The sequence below is a fragment of the Benincasa hispida genome, chromosome 11 (assembly GCF_027475165.1).
Source record: "Benincasa hispida cultivar pf3 chromosome 11, pf3_genome.v1.1, whole genome shotgun sequence".
NCBI lineage: Eukaryota > Viridiplantae > Streptophyta > Magnoliopsida > Cucurbitales > Cucurbitaceae > Benincasa > Benincasa hispida.
Window position 1 is genome coordinate 806,842 of NC_143488.1, and position 19,325 is coordinate 826,166.

Sequence of the window (19,325 nt, forward strand, 5' to 3'; positions counted from 1 at the left end):
GTGTCAAGAATGAATCAATCTCTAATTTATATACAATGGTATATTTCATACATTTGCTAGAATATTTTTCAAATACCTAACAAATTGTTCTAATGTATATTTTAAATAACCATGAATTCAAAAAAAACAATATGTGTAATCAATGAAAATAGAAAATAAAATTTTATTAGATGTATATTATCCTTCCAATTAAATAAAGGAAAAAATCTCAAATTTTATCTCTCCACTTGATAACTTAAAAAATCATATTAAATGCATTTTTTTAAAAGTCATATTAAAATACATTTTCTTTCTTCATAATAAATGTAGTTTTTCTCTTCATCATTAAAAAAGCTCCATAAATAGGAAAAAAAAATATAAAAATCGAAAAATAAAAATAATAAAAAAGTGCAAATTTGTCAAAAAAAAAAAAAAAAAAAAAAACCAAAAGAAGAAATTCAAACTTGAAAATGTATTTGAAAAAAATATGATCTAAAGATCTCTAAATACAGATCTTATGTTAGCATACGTTATGGAGTTAAAAACAAAAAAAAAAACCTTAGTTTAATTTTCTAAAAACGTTTTATTTTATTTTCTTGTCAAGATAAGGACATTGCCGACTTAAAAACGTTTTGGGGAATCTTACGACGCCGTTTCGACTTCCTATATATATATGTCATTTTTACCGTTCGTTGTAATTAGTTTTTTTTTTTTTTTTTTTTTAAATTTTTAATTTTCATTTAATTTTCTTTTTTATTTTCTTCTTCTCTTTCCCCTTGCTTGTTCTTCGTCCATTGACCTGTTCTACTGCAGATTGAAATCCAGCACATGTTATGTTATTTTTTTGTTACATGTGTAGTTGATGGTAAGATTTTGGTTCTCTTGTTTTCTGGCAATTTTTCCGAAGTTTCGATCAGTGTTTCGGTTGTGATTTCAGGCTTTAATCCTCCTGTTTATGGCAGCATTTAGATTGTTGGGTTTGGAGTATTAATTTTGTAGTCAAAGCTGATAAAAGCCTTCGGATGATTCTGATCTGTTCGGTCTCAGCTATTTTTCGGTTATTTTTCCATCAATTTTAGGTTATCTCTTGTGAATTTTCGTTTGGTTTGAGACTTCGTGTTGAATGATTGATTAGGATATTCCTAACTTAGGCGAAGCAAGTTATTTAGCACATAGTAAGGTTTTAGCATCGATATAAGGGGATGGGATGAAATTTATTTTGGGAGGGGAAGGAAAGCCAGTATTCATTATTTGATACCCTTCTGACATGTGAATTTGTTTTATACTGTAATTGCAATATTTTCTAACTTTATAGTTTTATTTTTGTTGGCCTTTTGCTCTATATTGCTTTCCAGTCTGGCAGCTTGCTTCTCGACACATCCTGGTATTGTCCAATTCTCTGAGCTAAAGTTCTTGTGCACACACCGTAACACAGAGTAAACTTGGGAATTTTAGCGACCAATCTGAAGTTTAAGCTTAAGTCCTCACACACCTCAAAATGGGAAAATGAAGTTGTAGCACTTATTCTTAATTTTTCTTTCTGATGTTTGTCCACATAATTTAGTCTAGTGTTTTGATCGTTTAATGTTTACGCATTTAATGGCCATATTTTCACTTTCCAGGGTTTTCTAAGTTCCTCACATGGCTTTCTTCATCGGTCCAGTGAATGTATAGGGTGTGCTCTGGATTTGTGACGCACTTTTTGATTTGAAGTTGGATTTAGGTATTAGTGTAGCTAGTGAAAATGGAAGACAAGATCGCCAAGGTATTGGGTAGCCAGAAAGTTGCACTTGCCTTAAAAAGGAAGCGAGCAGCACAGTTTGGGGCATATTCAACAGAACCAGTCTGCATGGCGCACCAGTGGCCTACCATGACTTCATTAAATAGGGTGGAAAAGAGACGGAAGCTAGGTGAATGTGGTGGAATATTTGCAAACTCTGAAACTCGTTTTAGACCCTTGTACAGAGGTTATTCAAATTTTATGAAAAGTGGGATACCAAAGCACATAATGTATTATGAAAATGGTGAGTGGATTAAATTTCCCCGTGATCTTCTTGATTTGGTTGTGGAAGATCTGCAGGTAAAGAAAGCATCTTTGGAAATTAAGTTTAATGGACAGCACTGTGTGCTAGACTTTTTGCATATGTTTTTCTTGGACTTAAATACAGGGTTGCAACAACCTCTCGCATGGATTGATGCAGCAGGGAGCTGCTTTTTTCCTGAGATTTATGGCGCAGATACAAGTGAGTGCTGCCATTCTAATAATTTTGGAAATAAAGAACCAGAGGTTGAAGAAGATCATGGGTCTGACGTAATCAAGTTGCAGTTGGAAATTGAAATAAGTGGAGTTGACCAATCGAGTTTGAAGGTGTGTAGTGGGGAGTCAAATGATTACATCAAGTGGTCCCAAACTGATGAAGAACTTGCTTATGACCATGATATTGAAGTAGTCGAGGATAGTTGTGGTAAATTACCTGTTGGAAAAGCGTATGACGTTGTACCTGAACTTAAAGAGTTGGATGAGAACCTCATCTCTGGGATTCAAGAACTTAAAGAGTTGGATGCAAACCTCATTTCTGGGATTCAATTTTTTAACGGAAGGTTGGATACAAGAACCGTGGAAAAGATATTTCGTGATGGAATGATGAGCTCCAATGGTAGTACAGAGATACTTAATGTAAAACACTGCGATGACACTTCAATGCAATCTCAATTGTTAGAGATTTTCAATAAGCAAGTTGAAATGACCAAATTGTACAGAGGGGATGCAAATGTTCGTTTTGCTTGGCTTGCTGTTTCTGAAACAGAATTATCTAGCTTGATGATGTATGGAATTGGGCATTGTGCAGTTTCTTCAATCAAATCCATGTATGGCACTGGTGTTCACCTTACGGCTGTCAATTGCTCAAATGTCAGGTGGTTAGACTTTTTCAGAACAATTATTATCTTTTTTATGATTTTGAACTCGCATGTAGAATATATTGGTCTCAATTGAATTATACTGGCAAGTGACAGTTAGCATAACTAACTACCCGACTACTAACTGAAAAAAACAACTATTCACTGCTAACTGTCAAGTGTTAACAATACTACATTGGGTTCAAGTTGCCCCTCATTTTTTAAGGAAGCCTGCCCTCTGATTTTGGATGATGAGGTACTGTTCATTTGGGGCAAAATATTAAGGTCAAGCTGAAGCATGCTAGAGGTTAGATAGGCGCAGTCTGTTGGAAGATTTTTACTTAGTTATTGGCCCAATTTTTTTTATTATTTAGCAAGGACTAAGTAGCTCTTTCTCTCTCCAGAATATTATAGGTACGGACAGGAAGTTGATCTAGCAATCACATTCCTCAAAATCTTATGCTCCTCCCCTATTTATTTGTGCCTTAGAGGAGGAGAAGGAGTTTTTTTTCCTCCCCCAAAAAAAAAAAAAAAATCAATGTAACTTTGTTACCTCTTCTTCGATTTACATTTATTGTTAAAATAATTCTTTATTTGCCTTTAAAAGACTGACTTCTTAATTTTTGTAAGCTCATATCTACCTTTTTCATTTGCCCTAAGTTTTATACTTCTAAAAGCAACATTTGCCATTCTTTTACCATGGGTCCAGAAATAATAGGACTTAGGAGAGCGACAGAAGTTTGGTCCCTTATTAAGTATCAAGCCTCTCTTTGGTCTTTGTGTGTAAAGATTTTTGTAATTATCCATTATGTATTATTGTGTTTGACTTGAGTCTTCTTAAGTTTAGTTAGGCTCTCATGGGTGTTTGACAGGTAAAATGCACGTTCTTGTATGTCAAATGTTTGTGTTAGTGTAAATTATTGCCTAATTAGTATTTGGCTCTCTTGTACTTTTTCCTTTTTTGCTATTTTCCTTTATTGTTTTCTTGGTATCTATTTATTCTATAATTCAAGTTGATTATTCAATATATGCCGATTATGTTGATTATCCAATAACATACACAAAACAACATGGCATCAGAGTCTTAGGGTTTTGCCTTATTCAACTCTGGCCCGTCTGTCCGATTGATGGCGGCAGATCCATGCAAACTTGTCACCTTGCTTTAGTTCCTCCCTTGCTTTGTCATTGCCACCGCCACCGCCACCACCACCGCCATCGCCACTGTCTGCACAGCTACTGCTTCCCACCCCTTGTTGTCCAAAATCTGACTTGGTTTAACAGATTTCAAGTGTGTTGAGTTCAGATCTGCTCAGTTCCTAATACCTCGCATTGCTCTTCTCCGCTACACTCCATTCATCGCCGCCCTTCCTAGTCCACACCGTCGCGTACTCCTCCTAGCACATCATTTGCTCTAAAAGCAGATCTACTCACCATCTACTGGCAAACTCCCACATATCAATGTTTCTCAGATTTGTTTGTGTCGACCAACTCACGTTCCGCTGCACCTGCTCTTAGATCCGGCTATCCATGTCACTGCCGCACTGCCCATATTTCCGCTTCGCCAATTTCAGATCCGTGTCGTTGATACCCTGATCTGTCCAGTCACATCTCTGATCCGGGGCTGCTCGTGGGGTTTTCTGTTCACTTCACGCCACCTCAATCTATTCCATTTCGTGTGCCAACCTGTTCCCCATCTCTGTTCAAATTTTAGTATGCCCTCAGGTTTGTGCATGTCCAAGCTCGTGATACCCAGTTTCAAATCTGCATCAAACCGTGAAGGTCGTGATTATTCTCAATAGTTTTAGAGAGAAATAATGATCTTATTATTTAATCAGGCTGAACCGTTTCCGAAGGAACTGGAGTTACATCTCTTTTCCATTTCCATTCCAGAGTTTTTATGTGTTTCCACACCCCTTTTAGACCCCGAAAAATGAACAACTTTTCTTCAGAACACATACAAGATTCATTATTGCAAAAAGGATAATGGTAACCCCACCATTAACTGCTTCATTTATGAAGTTCATAGTTGTTGAAATTATATTTTAGCCCTAAGGGCGTTTTTGTCTTTTATCAGTCTAGGGTTTCTTATTGTTTGGTTATTTATACCTGTTCCTGTATTGTGTACTTTGTATCTGAATTAAAAATAAAAAACTCTTATCGTGGTTTTTTCTCCCTTGTCTAGGGTTTTCTACGTAACTCTAGTGTTTTCTTTTTCTTCCCTAACTTTTCAAGATGGTATCAGAGCATGGTGATGAGAATGTCGCTGGAATAGAAGAGATTCAGTCATTGACTCTAGTAGGGGATGGAACTCCAAGAGAAAATTCTAACAGTGCTGAAATTAGGGCTATCGTCGACCAATATCTACGGTCATTACTTGGACCGATTCAGATCCAACCAGCCCTAATAGATCCAGCCGTCACTGCTGTCAGAGGACCTCTGCCGCTGCCGTCGACGACTTCAACCACAGTGCCGCCGCTGCTGTCGAGACTCGACCATCCGCCGCTAGTCCAGCCCAGATCCGCCGAGCGTTTGCCTTCGATGTCCTCTATATTCCAGCCGTCGGGTTTTTCAGATCGCAACCCTGATTCCGCTCCAGATCCCGCCGGCGGAAATTTTCCAGGTCAGTCGTTTTCCCTTCCTCCGGTTTTTTACCTTTCGGCGTTACCCAATTCTTCCTACCCTCCGAACACACCTGATCCCCTAATCTACCAGATCCCATTGTGTCTTCCGAGCCCTCCGAATATGCTCGATATGTTGGTCTACCAGAACCCACAACACCACTTGAACCAGCCGGTCTAGCCGAACCCCTTACAGCAAATTCTTGTCTCCTGTTATTTGCCATCTGGTCAGCCAGCTCCTCCCATTGGTTTTCCCACATCGACAGAAACGATATCTTCAGGGGTCTATGGGCAGAAACAACCTACAACGATTCATGGTGGGACTGTTAGTGTTCAACAGCAACTGGTAAACCTTCAGCAGCAAATTTCTGCACTTGGGGCAGCCGTTAGATCTTCGGCCAATCCATCAACAGATTTTCTACCAGATACATACTCGGGGGTTCCATTATGTTCAGAAACTCCGGTAACTACTTACCCTACTTTACCTTTCACAAACATTATGTCTGGGTCTGTAGGCAATTCTATTGGCGAAAAACTTAATGGACAAAATTACTTTTCTTGGTCACAATCTGTGAGGATGGTTCTCGAGGGGCGGCACAAGTTCGGGTACCTAACAGGGGAAATACCCAGACCAAACCCTAGGGATCCTCAGGAACGGATATGGAAGGGGGAAGATTCTCTCCTTCGCTCAATTTTAATAAATAGTATCGAGCCTCAGATCGGGAAGCCTCTTCTTTACTCAGCTTCTACTCGGGATATCTGGGAAGTTGTCCAGAAACTTTATTCGAAGAGGTAGAATGCTTCACGTCTTTATACCTTGAGAAAACAGGTGCATGAGTGCAAGCAGAGGACACTCGACATGACATCCTATTTCAATAAATTATCACAGTTGTGGCAAGTGATGGATTTATGTCGGGAAATAGTTTGGAATTGCCTAGTTGACGGGGTTCAGTATTCGAAGATTGAGGAGGCTGACCGTGTTTATGATTTTTGGCTGGCTTAAACTCAAAGTTTGATGGTGTTCGGTGCCGAATTTTGGGACAAAGACCAATGCCATCCCTGATGGAAGTTTGCTCAGAGGTCAGATTGGAAGAAGATCGAACCAGCGCTATGAATGGTACAACGCCTAATACCCTGGACTCTGCTGCGTTTGGAGTCAAGTCATCGGGTTCAAAAAATGACAAACAGAATGGAAAGAACCCTCCAATTTGTGAGCATTGCAAGAAACCATGGAATATGAAAGATCAATGTTGGAAATTACATGGCCGACCTCCAAATGGCAAGCGGCGTTCTCCGAACGACAAATCTAAGTCCGGTCGAGCCTTCGTTAGTGAAGCAGTTGATGGTGCCCCTCTAGGGACGGGCCAGGTGGATCCAGGTACAGTCGGAATCGGCAATATTGCACAGTTAGGTACTCCCCATTCCTTTAGTTTCTTTGCTGACGGAGATGAATCCTGGATCCTTGATTCCGGAGCAACGGACCATCTAACTGGATCATTTGACCAATTCCTCTCCTATTATCCAAGTGCTGGAATGAGAGAATAAGAATTGCAGATGGGTCATTTGCCCCCGTTGCAGGAAAAGGCCACTTATCCCCAATTCAAGGACTGATTTTGCATAATGTCTTACATGTGCCAAAAATATTGTATAATTTGCTATCAATCAGTAATTTAACCAGAGATTTGAACTGTAAAGTTGTGTTGTCACCAAATAATGTTTCGTTTCAGGACCTGAGCTCGGGGAAGATGATTCGCACTGCCCGGCACAATAGGGGGCTCTATTTTCTTTCCGATGATGCTTCTTTTAGGAGTTTATCTAGCACTTGTTTACTGTCTTCTCTTACTATTTCTGAAACTGATTTCTTATTATGGCATTTTCGTCTTGGACATCCAAACTTTCATTTTTGTTTCGTAATGTGAATGTGTCATCTTTGTCGTGTGATGTTTGTATCCGTGCTAAGCAGCCTAGGGCGTCTTTTACCTCACAACCTTACAAACCTTCCCTGCCCTTCCACCTGATACATAGTGACGTTTGGGGCCCTTCGAATGTCACAACGGTATCAAGTAAACGGTGGTTCGTTACCTTCATCGATGATCACACTCGTCTTACATGGGTGTTTCTTCTTACAGACAAGTCTGAAGTGACGACGGTCTTTCAACAGTTCTACACCACCGCCGAAACCCAGTTCAATACCAAAATCGCCATTCTTCGAAGTGACAATGGGCGTGAATTTGTTAATCAGACCCTTCGCGAGTTTTTAAACTAAGGATTTGTCCACCAAAATTCCTGTACCTATACACCTCAGCAGAATGGGGTGGCCGAACGGAAAAATTGCCACCTCATTGAAGTAGCCCTATCCCTCATGATATCTGCATCCTTACTCTCGTATCTATGGGGGGGGGGGGGGGGGGGTGTGCTGTTCTTACTGCAGCTCATCTCAAAAATCGGATGCCCTCCCGTGGTCTCAAATTCCAAACCCCCTTAGAACATTTTAAGAATCCATCTCGTCCACTCGCCTTTTCCCTGATGTTCCTCTTAGGTTTTTGGGGTGCACCGTGTTCGTCATAATCATGGTCCTCACCAAAGTAAATTTGCTCCTAGGGCCCAAAAATGTGTCTTTGTTGGGTATCGCTCCGATCAACGGGGCTACAAGTGATTTCAGCTTCCTCTCGAAAGTATTTTGTCAACCATGGATGTCAAATTTCTGAGGACAAGCCTCTTTCCCATTAGTCCTGTTCAGGGGGAGACTTCGAGTGAAGAGGCTAACACTTCCACCTACTCTGTTCCCTTAGATTGTTTCCCGAACCTATCCCTGAAACAGAAACAAATGAACCTATCCTTCCTACAAAACAAGTGCCTTGGATAACCTACTATAGAAAGCATCTCCGAAAGGAAATGGTTCCCGAAATTGTTTCCCTTGTTGCTCAGCCAAAAGGTGTTCAAGAGTCAGAACCGGAACCGGCTCAGGGTCAAGGTACCCCTAGTCATAATGACAATGAGTATGTTGAAGGTGATATAGGGGACTCAGGTGAAGTCAAAGATGATGACAGTGCAGTCAGGGATGATGGCAATAATGAAGCACCCAGTGGTGCTCAGGGGACTGAAAATGAACAACAGTTGGGTACAGATCAACAGGTTGACAAGACCAATGAGATTGAGGTTGATGCTACCTTGGATTTGCCAATAGCTCTGCGAAAAGGTACTAGGTCATGCACCAAACACTCTATGACAAGCTTCTTGTCTTACAGTAACCTGTCTACGAGATTTAGAGCTTTCACCACCAGCCTGGATAATGTGATAATTCCAGGCAATGTGCACAAGGCTATGGAAATTCCTGAATGTCGAGGTGCAATTATGGAGGAAATGCGGGCCCTTGAGACTAACAAAACGTGGAATCTGGTTAGTCTTCCGAGAGGTCACAAAACCGTAGGGTGTAAGTGGGTTTTTACTGTCAAATACAAGTCAGATGGAACTCTCGACAGATATAAGGCCAGATTGGTTGCAAAAAGATTCACTCAGACGTATGGAGTGGATTACTCAGAAACCTTCTCACCTATGGCAAAACTTAACACTATTCGTGTCCTCTTTTCTATGGCTGTTAATCAAGACTGGCCTCTCCATCAGTTGGATGTGAAAAATGCGTTCCTGAATGGTGAACTGGAAGAAAAGGTTTATATAAATCCACCTCCAGTTTGAAACACAGTTTGGCAATCAGGTGTGCAAATTAAAAAAATCCTTGTATGGCCTGAAGTAGTCCCCTAAAGCTTGATTTGATCGATTCACCACCTTTGTTAAATCTTAGGGGTTTGTTCAAGGGCATTCAAATCACACCTTGTTCACTAAGAAATCAGCACAAATTCTTACTGCAGCTCATCTCAAAAATCGGATGCCCTCCCGTGTGCTTAAATTCCAAACCCCCTTAGAACATTTTAAAGAATCCATCTCATCCACTCGCCTTTTCCCTGATGTTCCTCTTAGAGTTTTTGGGTGCACCGTGTTCGTCCATAATCATGGTCCTCACCAAAGTAAATTTGCTCCTAGGGCCCAAAAATGTGTCTTTGTTGGGTATCCGCTCCATCAACGGGGCTACAAGTGTTTTCAGCTTTCCTCTCGAAAGTATTTTGTCAACATGGATGTCCCATTTCTGAAGGACAAGCCCTTCTTTCCCATTAGTCCTCTTCAGGGGGAGACTTCGAGTGAAGAGGCTAACATTTCCACCTACTCTGTTCCCTTAGACTTGTTTCCCGAACCTATCCTTGAAACAAAAACAAATGAACCTATCCTCCCTACAAAACTAGTGCCTTGGATAACCTACTATAGAAAGCATCTCCGAAAGGAAATAGTTCCCGAAATTGTTTCCCCTGTTGCTCTGCCGGAAGGTGTTCAAGAGTCAGAACCGGAACCGTCTCAGGTTCAAGGTACCCCTAGTCATAATGACAATGAGTATGTTGAAGGTGATATAGGGGACTCAGGTGAAGTCAAGAATGATGGCAGTAATGAAGCGCCAAGTGGTGCTCAGGGGACTGAAAATGAACAACAGTTGGGTACAGATCAACAGGTTGACAAGACCAATGAGATTGAGGTTGATGCTACCTTGGATTTGCCAATAGCTCTGCGAAAAGGTACTAGGTCATGCACCAAACACTCTATGACAAGCTTCTTGTCTTACAGTAACCTGTCTACGAGATTTAGAGCTTTCACCACCAGCCTGGATAATGTGATAATTCCAGGCAATGTGCACAAGGCTATGGAAATTCCTGAATGTCGAGGTGCAATTATGGAGGAAATGCGGGCCCTTGAGACTAACAAAACGTGGAATCTGGTTAGTCTTCCGAGAGGTCACAAAACCGTAGGGTGTAAGTGGGTTTTTACTGTCAAATACAAGTCAGATGGAACTCTCGACAGATATAAGGCCAGATTGGTTGCAAAAAGATTCACTCAGACGTATGGAGTGGATTACTCAGAAACCTTCTCACCTATGGCAAAACTTAACACTATTCGTGTCCTCTTTTCTATGGCTGTTAATCAAGACTGGCCTCTCCATCAGTTGGATGTGAAAAATGCGTTCCTGAATGGTGAACTGGAAGAAAAGGTTTATATAAATCCACCTCCAGTTTGAAACACAGTTTGGCAATCAGGTGTGCAAATTAAAAAAATCCTTGTATGGCCTGAAGTAGTCCCCTAAAGCTTGATTTGATCGATTCACCACCTTTGTTAAATCTTAGGGGTTTGTTCAAGGGCATTCAAATCACACCTTGTTCACTAAGAAATCAGCACAAATTCTTACTGCAGCTCATCTCAAAAATCGGATGCCCTCCCGTGTGCTTAAATTCCAAACCCCCTTAGAACATTTTAAAGAATCCATCTCATCCACTCGCCTTTTCCCTGATGTTCCTCTTAGAGTTTTTGGGTGCACCGTGTTCGTCCATAATCATGGTCCTCACCAAAGTAAATTTGCTCCTAGGGCCCAAAAATGTGTCTTTGTTGGGTATCCGCTCCATCAACGGGGCTACAAGTGTTTTCAGCTTTCCTCTCGAAAGTATTTTGTCAACATGGATGTCCCATTTCTGAAGGACAAGCCCTTCTTTCCCATTAGTCCTCTTCAGGGGGAGACTTCGAGTGAAGAGGCTAACATTTCCACCTACTCTGTTCCCTTAGACTTGTTTCCCGAACCTATCCTTGAAACAAAAACAAATGAACCTATCCTCCCTACAAAACTAGTGCCTTGGATAACCTACTATAGAAAGCATCTCCGAAAGGAAATAGTTCCCGAAATTGTTTCCCCTGTTGCTCTGCCGGAAGGTGTTCAAGAGTCAGAACCGGAACCGTCTCAGGTTCAAGGTACCCCTAGTCATAATGACAATGAGTATGTTGAAGGTGATATAGGGGACTCAGGTGAAGTCAGGAATGATGGCAGTAATGAAGCGCCAAGTGGTGCTCAGGGGACTGAAAATGAACAACAGTTGGGTACAGATCAACAGGTTGACAAGACCAATGAGATTGAGGTTGATGCTACCTTGGATTTGCCAATAGCTCTGCGAAAAGGTACTAGGTCATGCACCAAACACTCTATGACAAGCTTCTTGTCTTACAGTAACCTGTCTACGAGATTTAGAGCTTTCACCACCAGCCTGGATAATGTGATAATTCCAGGCAATGTGCACAAGGCTATGGAAATTCCTGAATGTCGAGGTGCAATTATGGAGGAAATGCGGGCCCTTGAGACTAACAAAACGTGGAATCTGGTTAGTCTTCCGAGAGGTCACAAAACCGTAGGGTGTAAGTGGGTTTTTACTGTCAAATACAAGTCAGATGGAACTCTCGACAGATATAAGGCCAGATTGGTTGCAAAAAGATTCACTCAGACGTATGGAGTGGATTACTCAGAAACCTTCTCACCTATGGCAAAACTTAACACTATTCGTGTCCTCTTTTCTATGGCTGTTAATCAAGACTGGCCTCTCCATCAGTTGGATGTGAAAAATGCGTTCCTGAATGGTGAACTGGAAGAAAAGGTTTATATAAATCCACCTCCAGTTTGAAACACAGTTTGGCAATCAGGTGTGCAAATTAAAAAAATCCTTGTATGGCCTGAAGTAGTCCCCTAAAGCTTGATTTGATCGATTCACCACCTTTGTTAAATCTTAGGGGTTTGTTCAAGGGCATTCAAATCACACCTTGTTCACTAAGAAATCAGCACAAAAAAAAAATAGTGGTCTTGATTGTCTATGTTGATGATATTATACTGTTAGGAGATGATTCAGCAGAGATTGACAGGTTGAAACGACGAATGACATGAGTTTGAGATAATAGATCTCGGTACCTTGAGATATTTCCTAGGAATGGAGGTAGCAAGATCAAGAAGGGATCTCAGTGTCTTAGAGGAAATACACACTCGATTTATTGAAAGAGACTGGAATGACAGGGTGTAAACCTGCAGATACACCTGTAGAAGCCAACCTCAATCTGATAGAGTCAGCAGATGATGTTCATGTAAACAAAGAGAGATATCAACGGCTAGTGGGGAAACTGATATATCTGTCACATACCAGACTTGATATATCATATGCAGTTAGCTTGGTTAGTCAGTTCATGCAGGCTCCGTATGAAAGACACATGGAGGCAGTCACACGGATCCTGAGGTATTTGAAGTCTTCTCTTGGAAAGGGCTTGGTTTTCAGAAAGCATGATAGAAGGAGTATCGAGGCCTACACAGATTATGACTGGGCCGGTTCTGTTACAGATAGGAAATCTACCTCAGGATACTGTACCTTTGTAAGGGGAAACTTAGTTACCTGGAGAAGTAAGAAGCAAGGCGTTGTGGCTAGAAGCAATGCCGAAGCTGAATACAGGGCTATGAGCTTGGGTATATGTGAAGAGATTTGGTTGAAGAAGGTTCTGGTAGATCTACATCAAGAAAGTCATGACCCGATGAGACTTTACTGCGATAACAAGGCTGCTATTAATATTGCAAACAATCCGGTTCAACGTGACAGAACCAAACACGTTGAGATTGACCGACACTCCATAAAAAAAAAAAAACTGGATAACGGTAGCATTTGCATTCCTTATGTTCCGTCCAACCAACAAGTTGCGGATGTTCTCACCAAAGGGTAACCCAGACAGACTTTTGACACTTGTGTTAACAAGTTGGGTCTCATTGATATCTACGCCCCAACTTGAGGGGGAGTGTTAAAATTATATTTTAGCCCTAAGGGCGTTTTTGTCTTTTATCAGTTTAGGATTTCTCATTGTTTGGTTATATATACCTGTTCCTGTATTGTGTACCGTGTATCTGAATTAAAAATAAAAAACTCTTATCGTGGTTTTTTCTCCCTGGTCTAGGGTTTTCCACGTAACTCTGGTGTTTTCTTTTTCTTCCCTAACTTTTCAAGAATAGTAATAGAAATATATGTCCTACAACGACAAAATTTGTAACTTGCGATCCTCTTGCCTAGCAGGGAAAGATTTACCTTCGTGGAAAGGTTGATTCATTTGGATCGACATGAGAGTCCAACTACATTGCATTGCCAAAATCCATATTGTATATTTGAAAGAGGTTGACCTTGCTTCTCTCATGTTACAATCCTCTGCCCATCGAGCCCCCTTTCTCCTGATCCACAGAGACAAAATGGAGGACTGGTGCCAATAGTTCATCACGGAAGAAAGGACTCACTAAGCCGAGATCACTAACTAATACTAACAGAATAGAAAAGAACCGTCTTTTCTATATACTTTCCCCGATTCCGTTGCTATTGCGGGCTTTACGCAATCAATCATATCATATAGATATCCCTTCAACGCAACATAGGTCATCGAAAAGATCTCGGAGACCCACCAAAGCACAAAAGCCAGAATTTTTTTAGAAAATGGATTCCTATTCGAAGAGTGCATAACCGCATGGATAAATTCACACTAACCCGTCTTTTGGAACCAATTAGGGATTTTCCTTGGAAGGTATTGGGAAGGAATTAGAATGTAATAAAATCGATATATATACATATATACACACATATATGTAATATATGTGTATATATATAGGCAACTAAGGAACCCTAATCTAGGAGATATAAAATTACAATAAAGGACAACTAAACATAATTACAATATAAATAAATATTATAACACTCCCTCTCCAGTTGGAGCTGATATGTCAATTATGCCCAACTTGTTGCACAGATAGCTTATTCTTGCTCCGTTTACTGCTTTAGTAAGGATATCTCTCAATTGTTCTCCAGTCTTCACATATTCTGTAGATATCAATCCTTGTATTTTCTCGCGAATAAAATGACAGTCCACTTCAATATGTTTAGTTTGTTCATGAAATACTGAGTTGGATGCAATATGGAGAGTAACTTGATTATCACACCATAGTTTAGCTGGCACAGTAGCACTGAAGCCCATCTCAGATAAAAGTTGATGTATCCACACTACTTCACACACAGATTGTGCCATAGCTCTATATTCTGACTCAGCACTTAAATGGGAAACTGCATTCTGTTTCTTACTTTTCCACGATACCAAATTTTCTCCTATAAAAACACAATATCCAGAGGTTGATCTCCTATCTTTTCGAGATCCAACCCAGTTAACATCTGAAAACATTCAATCCTTGTATGACCATGATCTTTATATAAGAACCCACATCCAGTGCATCTTCTATATAACATAGGATTCGTTCAACTGCAGCTCAATGATTCACAGTCGGGGAAGACATAAACTGACTCACAATATTCACAGACTAAGCAATGTCAGGTCGTGTCACTGTTAAATAGTTCAACTTTCTGACTAATCTTCTATGTCTCTTAGGATCTTTAAACAATTCTCCTTCCTTAGCAAGTTGCAAATTTGGTATCAGTGGAGTACTACATGGTTTGACTCCTAGTTTACCTATCTCAGACAACGAATCAAGTACGTATTTTCGTTGGGACCGGTAAATACCTTTCTTGCTTATTATTACTTCAATACTCAAGAAATACTTCAATAGCCCCAAATATTTGGTATGAAATTGACCTTGGAGAAAAATCTTAAGAGAAGATATACTTGATACATCATTTATAGTGATAACGATATCATCAACATATACAACAAGCAAAGTAATACCATTGTCAGATCGTCGATAGGATATAGAATGATCGGACGTACTTTTCTTCATACCAAAACATTCGAGTGCTTGACTGAACTTACCAAACCATGTACGAGGACTTTGTTTCAATGTATACAAAGATTTTCGAAGGTGACACACCTTATCATTCTCCCCCTGAGCACCAAATCCAAGTGGTTGCTCCATATAGACTTCCTCTTGAAGATCACCATGAAAAAAAGCATTCTTAATGTTTGATGCGCCAATTGTGTGTGGCAGCCATCGATATAAATAGTCGAATGGAAGTTATTTTGGCAATAGGAGAAAATGTATCAGAATAATTAGTCCCATAGCTTTGGCATAACCTTTGGCAAAAAGACAAGCTTTCAACCAAGCCACTGTTCTATCGGGATTGACCTTTATAGCAAACATCCACTTACACTCAATGCCCTTCTTTCCAGCCAGACGCGAAACGAGATCCCATGTACCATTATCATCCAAAGCAATCATCTCAATCATTGCACTACGCCACCCGGGATGAGATAAAGCTTCATGAACAGAGTTAGGGATAGAGGTGGAATCAAGAGATGTAATAAAGGAATAAGTGGGAGGAGACAACTGGTTATACGAAACAAACGAAGAAATAGGGTAAGTACAAGTGCGTTTACCTTTTCGAAGGGCAATGGAAAGATCATCACTTGGTCCCGAATCAGATGTCGAAGAAGCTAGTGGTGGAGAACATGGGTCTGAAGATGGCTATGGAGGATGCCTGAAGTAGACTCGAGTAACCAGAGGGTCAGAAGGAAGAGACACAAAGGAAGGTGGAGGAGAGGATGACGTATCTCATAGATAAAAAGATCATCATCCTCCCTCTGACACGGACTCTACGGTGATGGACTAAAGGATATATCTTTGAAAAATGTAACATCAGGAGATACGAGATACCTGTTTAAAAGTAAGACTATAACAACGATAGCCCTTTTGAACACGTGAATAGCCTAAGAAAATGCATTTCAAAGATTTCAGATCTAATTTGGTACGATTTGGACGAATATCCCAAACAAAACAAACACAACCAAAGCTCTCAAGGGCAATAGGAAACAAAGATTTTGTAGGAAAAAAAGTACGATAAGGAATCTCTCCATTGAGGATAGAGGAAGACATTCTATTAATCAAGAAGCAAGTTGTGGACACAACATCAACCCAAAATTTCTTTGGAACATGCATTTGAAATGATAAGGCGCGGGCTGTTTCAAGAAGGTTTCTATTCTTTCTTTCAACATCTCCATTTTGAGATGGAGTGTCTACACAAGAGGATTGATGAACGATGTCATGACCACATAAGTAAGATCCAAGTACATGAGAGATTCACCAGCATTATCAATTCACAAGGTTTTGACAGCGACAATAAATTGATCTCGAATCCCAGCATGAAAAGCAAAAAAATGAGTCAATAACTCAGAATGATTTTTCATTAAATTTAACCAAGTAACATGAGAATAATCATCAACAAAAGTAACAAAGTAATGAAAACCTGTTTGGGACACGACTGGACAAGGACCCCAAATGTTAGAATGGACTAACTAAAAAGAAGCACTGGCTCGTTTATGAACTCTAGGACTAGAACTAAGATGATGAAATTTAGAAAACTGACACGAATCATAATTCAAAGACAAAAAGGAACGAAATTCTGGATAAAGTTCAACACCAACAATGATGGATGACCCAAACGGGAATGAACTTCAAACGGGGATGTAACTCCAGAGCAAGCCACAACTTTCGGTATCTGATGGTCAAAAGTGTAATGGCCCCCTGACTCATGTCCTCTACTGATAATCTTCTTCGTCATACGATCCTAAAACAAGCAATAACCAGGAAAGAATGAAACAAAACAATTAAGGTCACGAGTAAGTTGGTTAATAAAAATTAAATTAAAAGACAATTGAGACAAATGTAATACAGAGGACAGAGAAAGTGATAGAGTGAGAGAAATGGTGTTGGATTTAAGAACAGAGGAGGTTGATCTATCTGCTAAAATGACAAACAGAGATGAGACAGAGGGACAAAGGCGTAGAAAATAAGTTAGAATTAGCTTTCATATGAGCAATGACACCAAAGTTTATGATCCATTTAGTAGATGAAACAAGAAGATATTTCGTATTACTTGTCTCGACAATGGTGGCAATAGGATTTGATGAAGAAGATGCCTGCAAGGATTCTCGGAATACTTGAAATTTAGCAAAGTCGTCAGCAAAGATGACAACAGACTTCTCAGCCATATTATTGGTGGAAGCTATCTGAGCATGTTGAGATCGTTGAGTCTTATACAACTTTTGACAATCACGTTTCATATGTCCTGGCTTACGACAATAGTGACAGATGATCTCTTGAGAATCTGATCTTCGATTATAATAACTAGGCTTCTGAGAGTTGTTAGTCATCCCTGAAGTATCCCAGGAGTTATTATTATTCTTACTCATAAGAGCCGTTAGGTTGAGAAACAGGCAAATCGGATTGAGAACTCTCAATATGAAGAACACGACTGAAGGCTTCCTCTAATGATGAAATTTCAGAATCAGAAAGAACCTGTGTTTTAGCCATTCTAAACTCAGGTAAAAGTCCATTAAAAAATATCATAACAACCATCTTTTCTTACTGAGCTTGTTGAACCTTGAATCGGGGCTAAACGGCAGTAGTAAAGCAAGTTCGGCAGCTGTCTTCTTAAGTCTCATGAAGTAACTTGTAACAGATTTTGCTTTCTGTTCAGCTCAAAAGAATTGCGTACAGACATCAAACATTCGATGAACATGTTCTTTTCCAGAGTATTCTAAGAATTCTAAAAGTTCCTTCAAAGAATCACAATGATCTACCAAACCAACCTCACTTTCGATAGAATTCTCAATCTGAAGATAAAGTCGTGCGCCGACATGAAGCCAAGCTTTTTTCTTATCATCTTTTGGTGGCTCCTTAGTCAGATGATCATCCATATTTGCACAAAGCAAATAAAATTGAATCGTTCGACGCCAATCATAGCAATTCAATCTATTTAACTTGTATTTGGTTATCTTCAATGCTAGGGGTATTACATCAGATACTACCATATGTTTCACTTCATTCATTATGAACTAATAAACAGTTTGTAGATCTCATAAGCGGAAAGCAAATCAGAATCGAAATCAAAGGTGAACCAAAGAACAAAACAACTCCAAATTGAAACAAAACAGACAAACCCTAAGCACAAAAGGGTACTTTTCCAAATAACTCACAACCGAGTAGATTTCAATGGAACCAAATGCACAGAACAATAAGAAAAGATGAGCCGAGAAGAACCCAATTGACGGGACGTGGAGAGGTTGTCTCAGGCGCTGGCATGTGGTGATGGAGAAGAATCTTTGTGGCGGCGCGTGAACCTCACGCGCGGTCGTTCCCGACAACTGACGACTGTAGACTGGAGCGGACGACGGCGGCGCTTCTCCTGGGATGGGTGGTGTAGAGAAACGACCACTCAAATTTGATGAATCAACTCAAACCCTAACCTTGTGAGAAGCGTAAATCCTAACATAGCCGTCAGACGAATATTCTAGACCCTAGATTGCTCTGATACCATGTTCTCAATAGTTTTAGAGAGAAATAATGATCTTATTAATTAATCAGGCTGAAGATACACATATACACACATACATACATAAATACATACATATATATATATATATATAGGCAACTAAAAAGCCTTAATTTAGGAGATATAAAATTACAATAAAGGACAACTAAACATAATTACGATACGAATACATATCATAACAATGATTAGATTCGCATTTGGTTCAAGATCGGTTCGGTCTAGTTAAATCGGTTTAGTTAAGTCAGACCAGTTTGGTTTAGTCAGGCCGACTTAGTTAATTTAGTCAGATAAGTTTGATTTGGTTTGATTCACCTACTTAGTTAATTCTGTGTTTTAGTTCTTGTTTTTCAGTTTCAACCTTTGCTCTATTTTTAGATCTTCCAGGATTTCTGTTCTGTTTTCAAATTGGTCATTCGTGGGTTCTGTTTTAGATCTCTGTTTCTAGCCTAGAAGTTCTCCGCGCTTTAGTTTTTTGTGGGTTTCTGTTTCCAACCAGGTATGCCGTGATTTGATTTGAAAGTTTTATTCAATTACCACCCTCATCTGCCAGTTGCTTCACAAACTCAAGTTGGCCGCCATCCTTCTACCTTGAGTTTGAGGGAGTAAATTATGGCTTAATTAGTAG

The 19,325-nt window shown here is 39.9% G+C and overlaps 1 protein-coding gene across 8 annotated transcripts in view; it reads left to right on the forward strand.

The window, feature by feature from the left end:
• Window positions 1–661: 661 nt before the first annotated feature.
• LOC120081536 (inactive poly [ADP-ribose] polymerase RCD1-like) overlaps window positions 662–19,325 on the forward strand; it is a 28,064-nt gene continuing 9,400 nt past the window's right edge. For 3 of the 8 annotated variants that reach the window (XR_016524209.1, XR_016524206.1, XR_016524211.1), the window contains exons 1-3: window positions 674–844; window positions 1,335–1,363; window positions 1,602–2,895. Coding sequence is in view for 2 of the 8 variants with exons in the window: in XM_039036505.2 (XP_038892433.1) it covers window positions 1,724–2,895 (1,172 nt within the window). In the remaining 6 variants the exon portion in view is untranslated. Of the gene's footprint in view, window positions 845–1,334; window positions 1,364–1,472; window positions 1,491–1,601; window positions 2,896–19,325 lie in introns of those variants that run through there. The other 5 variants (XM_039036505.2, XM_090306505.1, XR_016524210.1 and 2 more) reach the window with 5 other exon arrangements.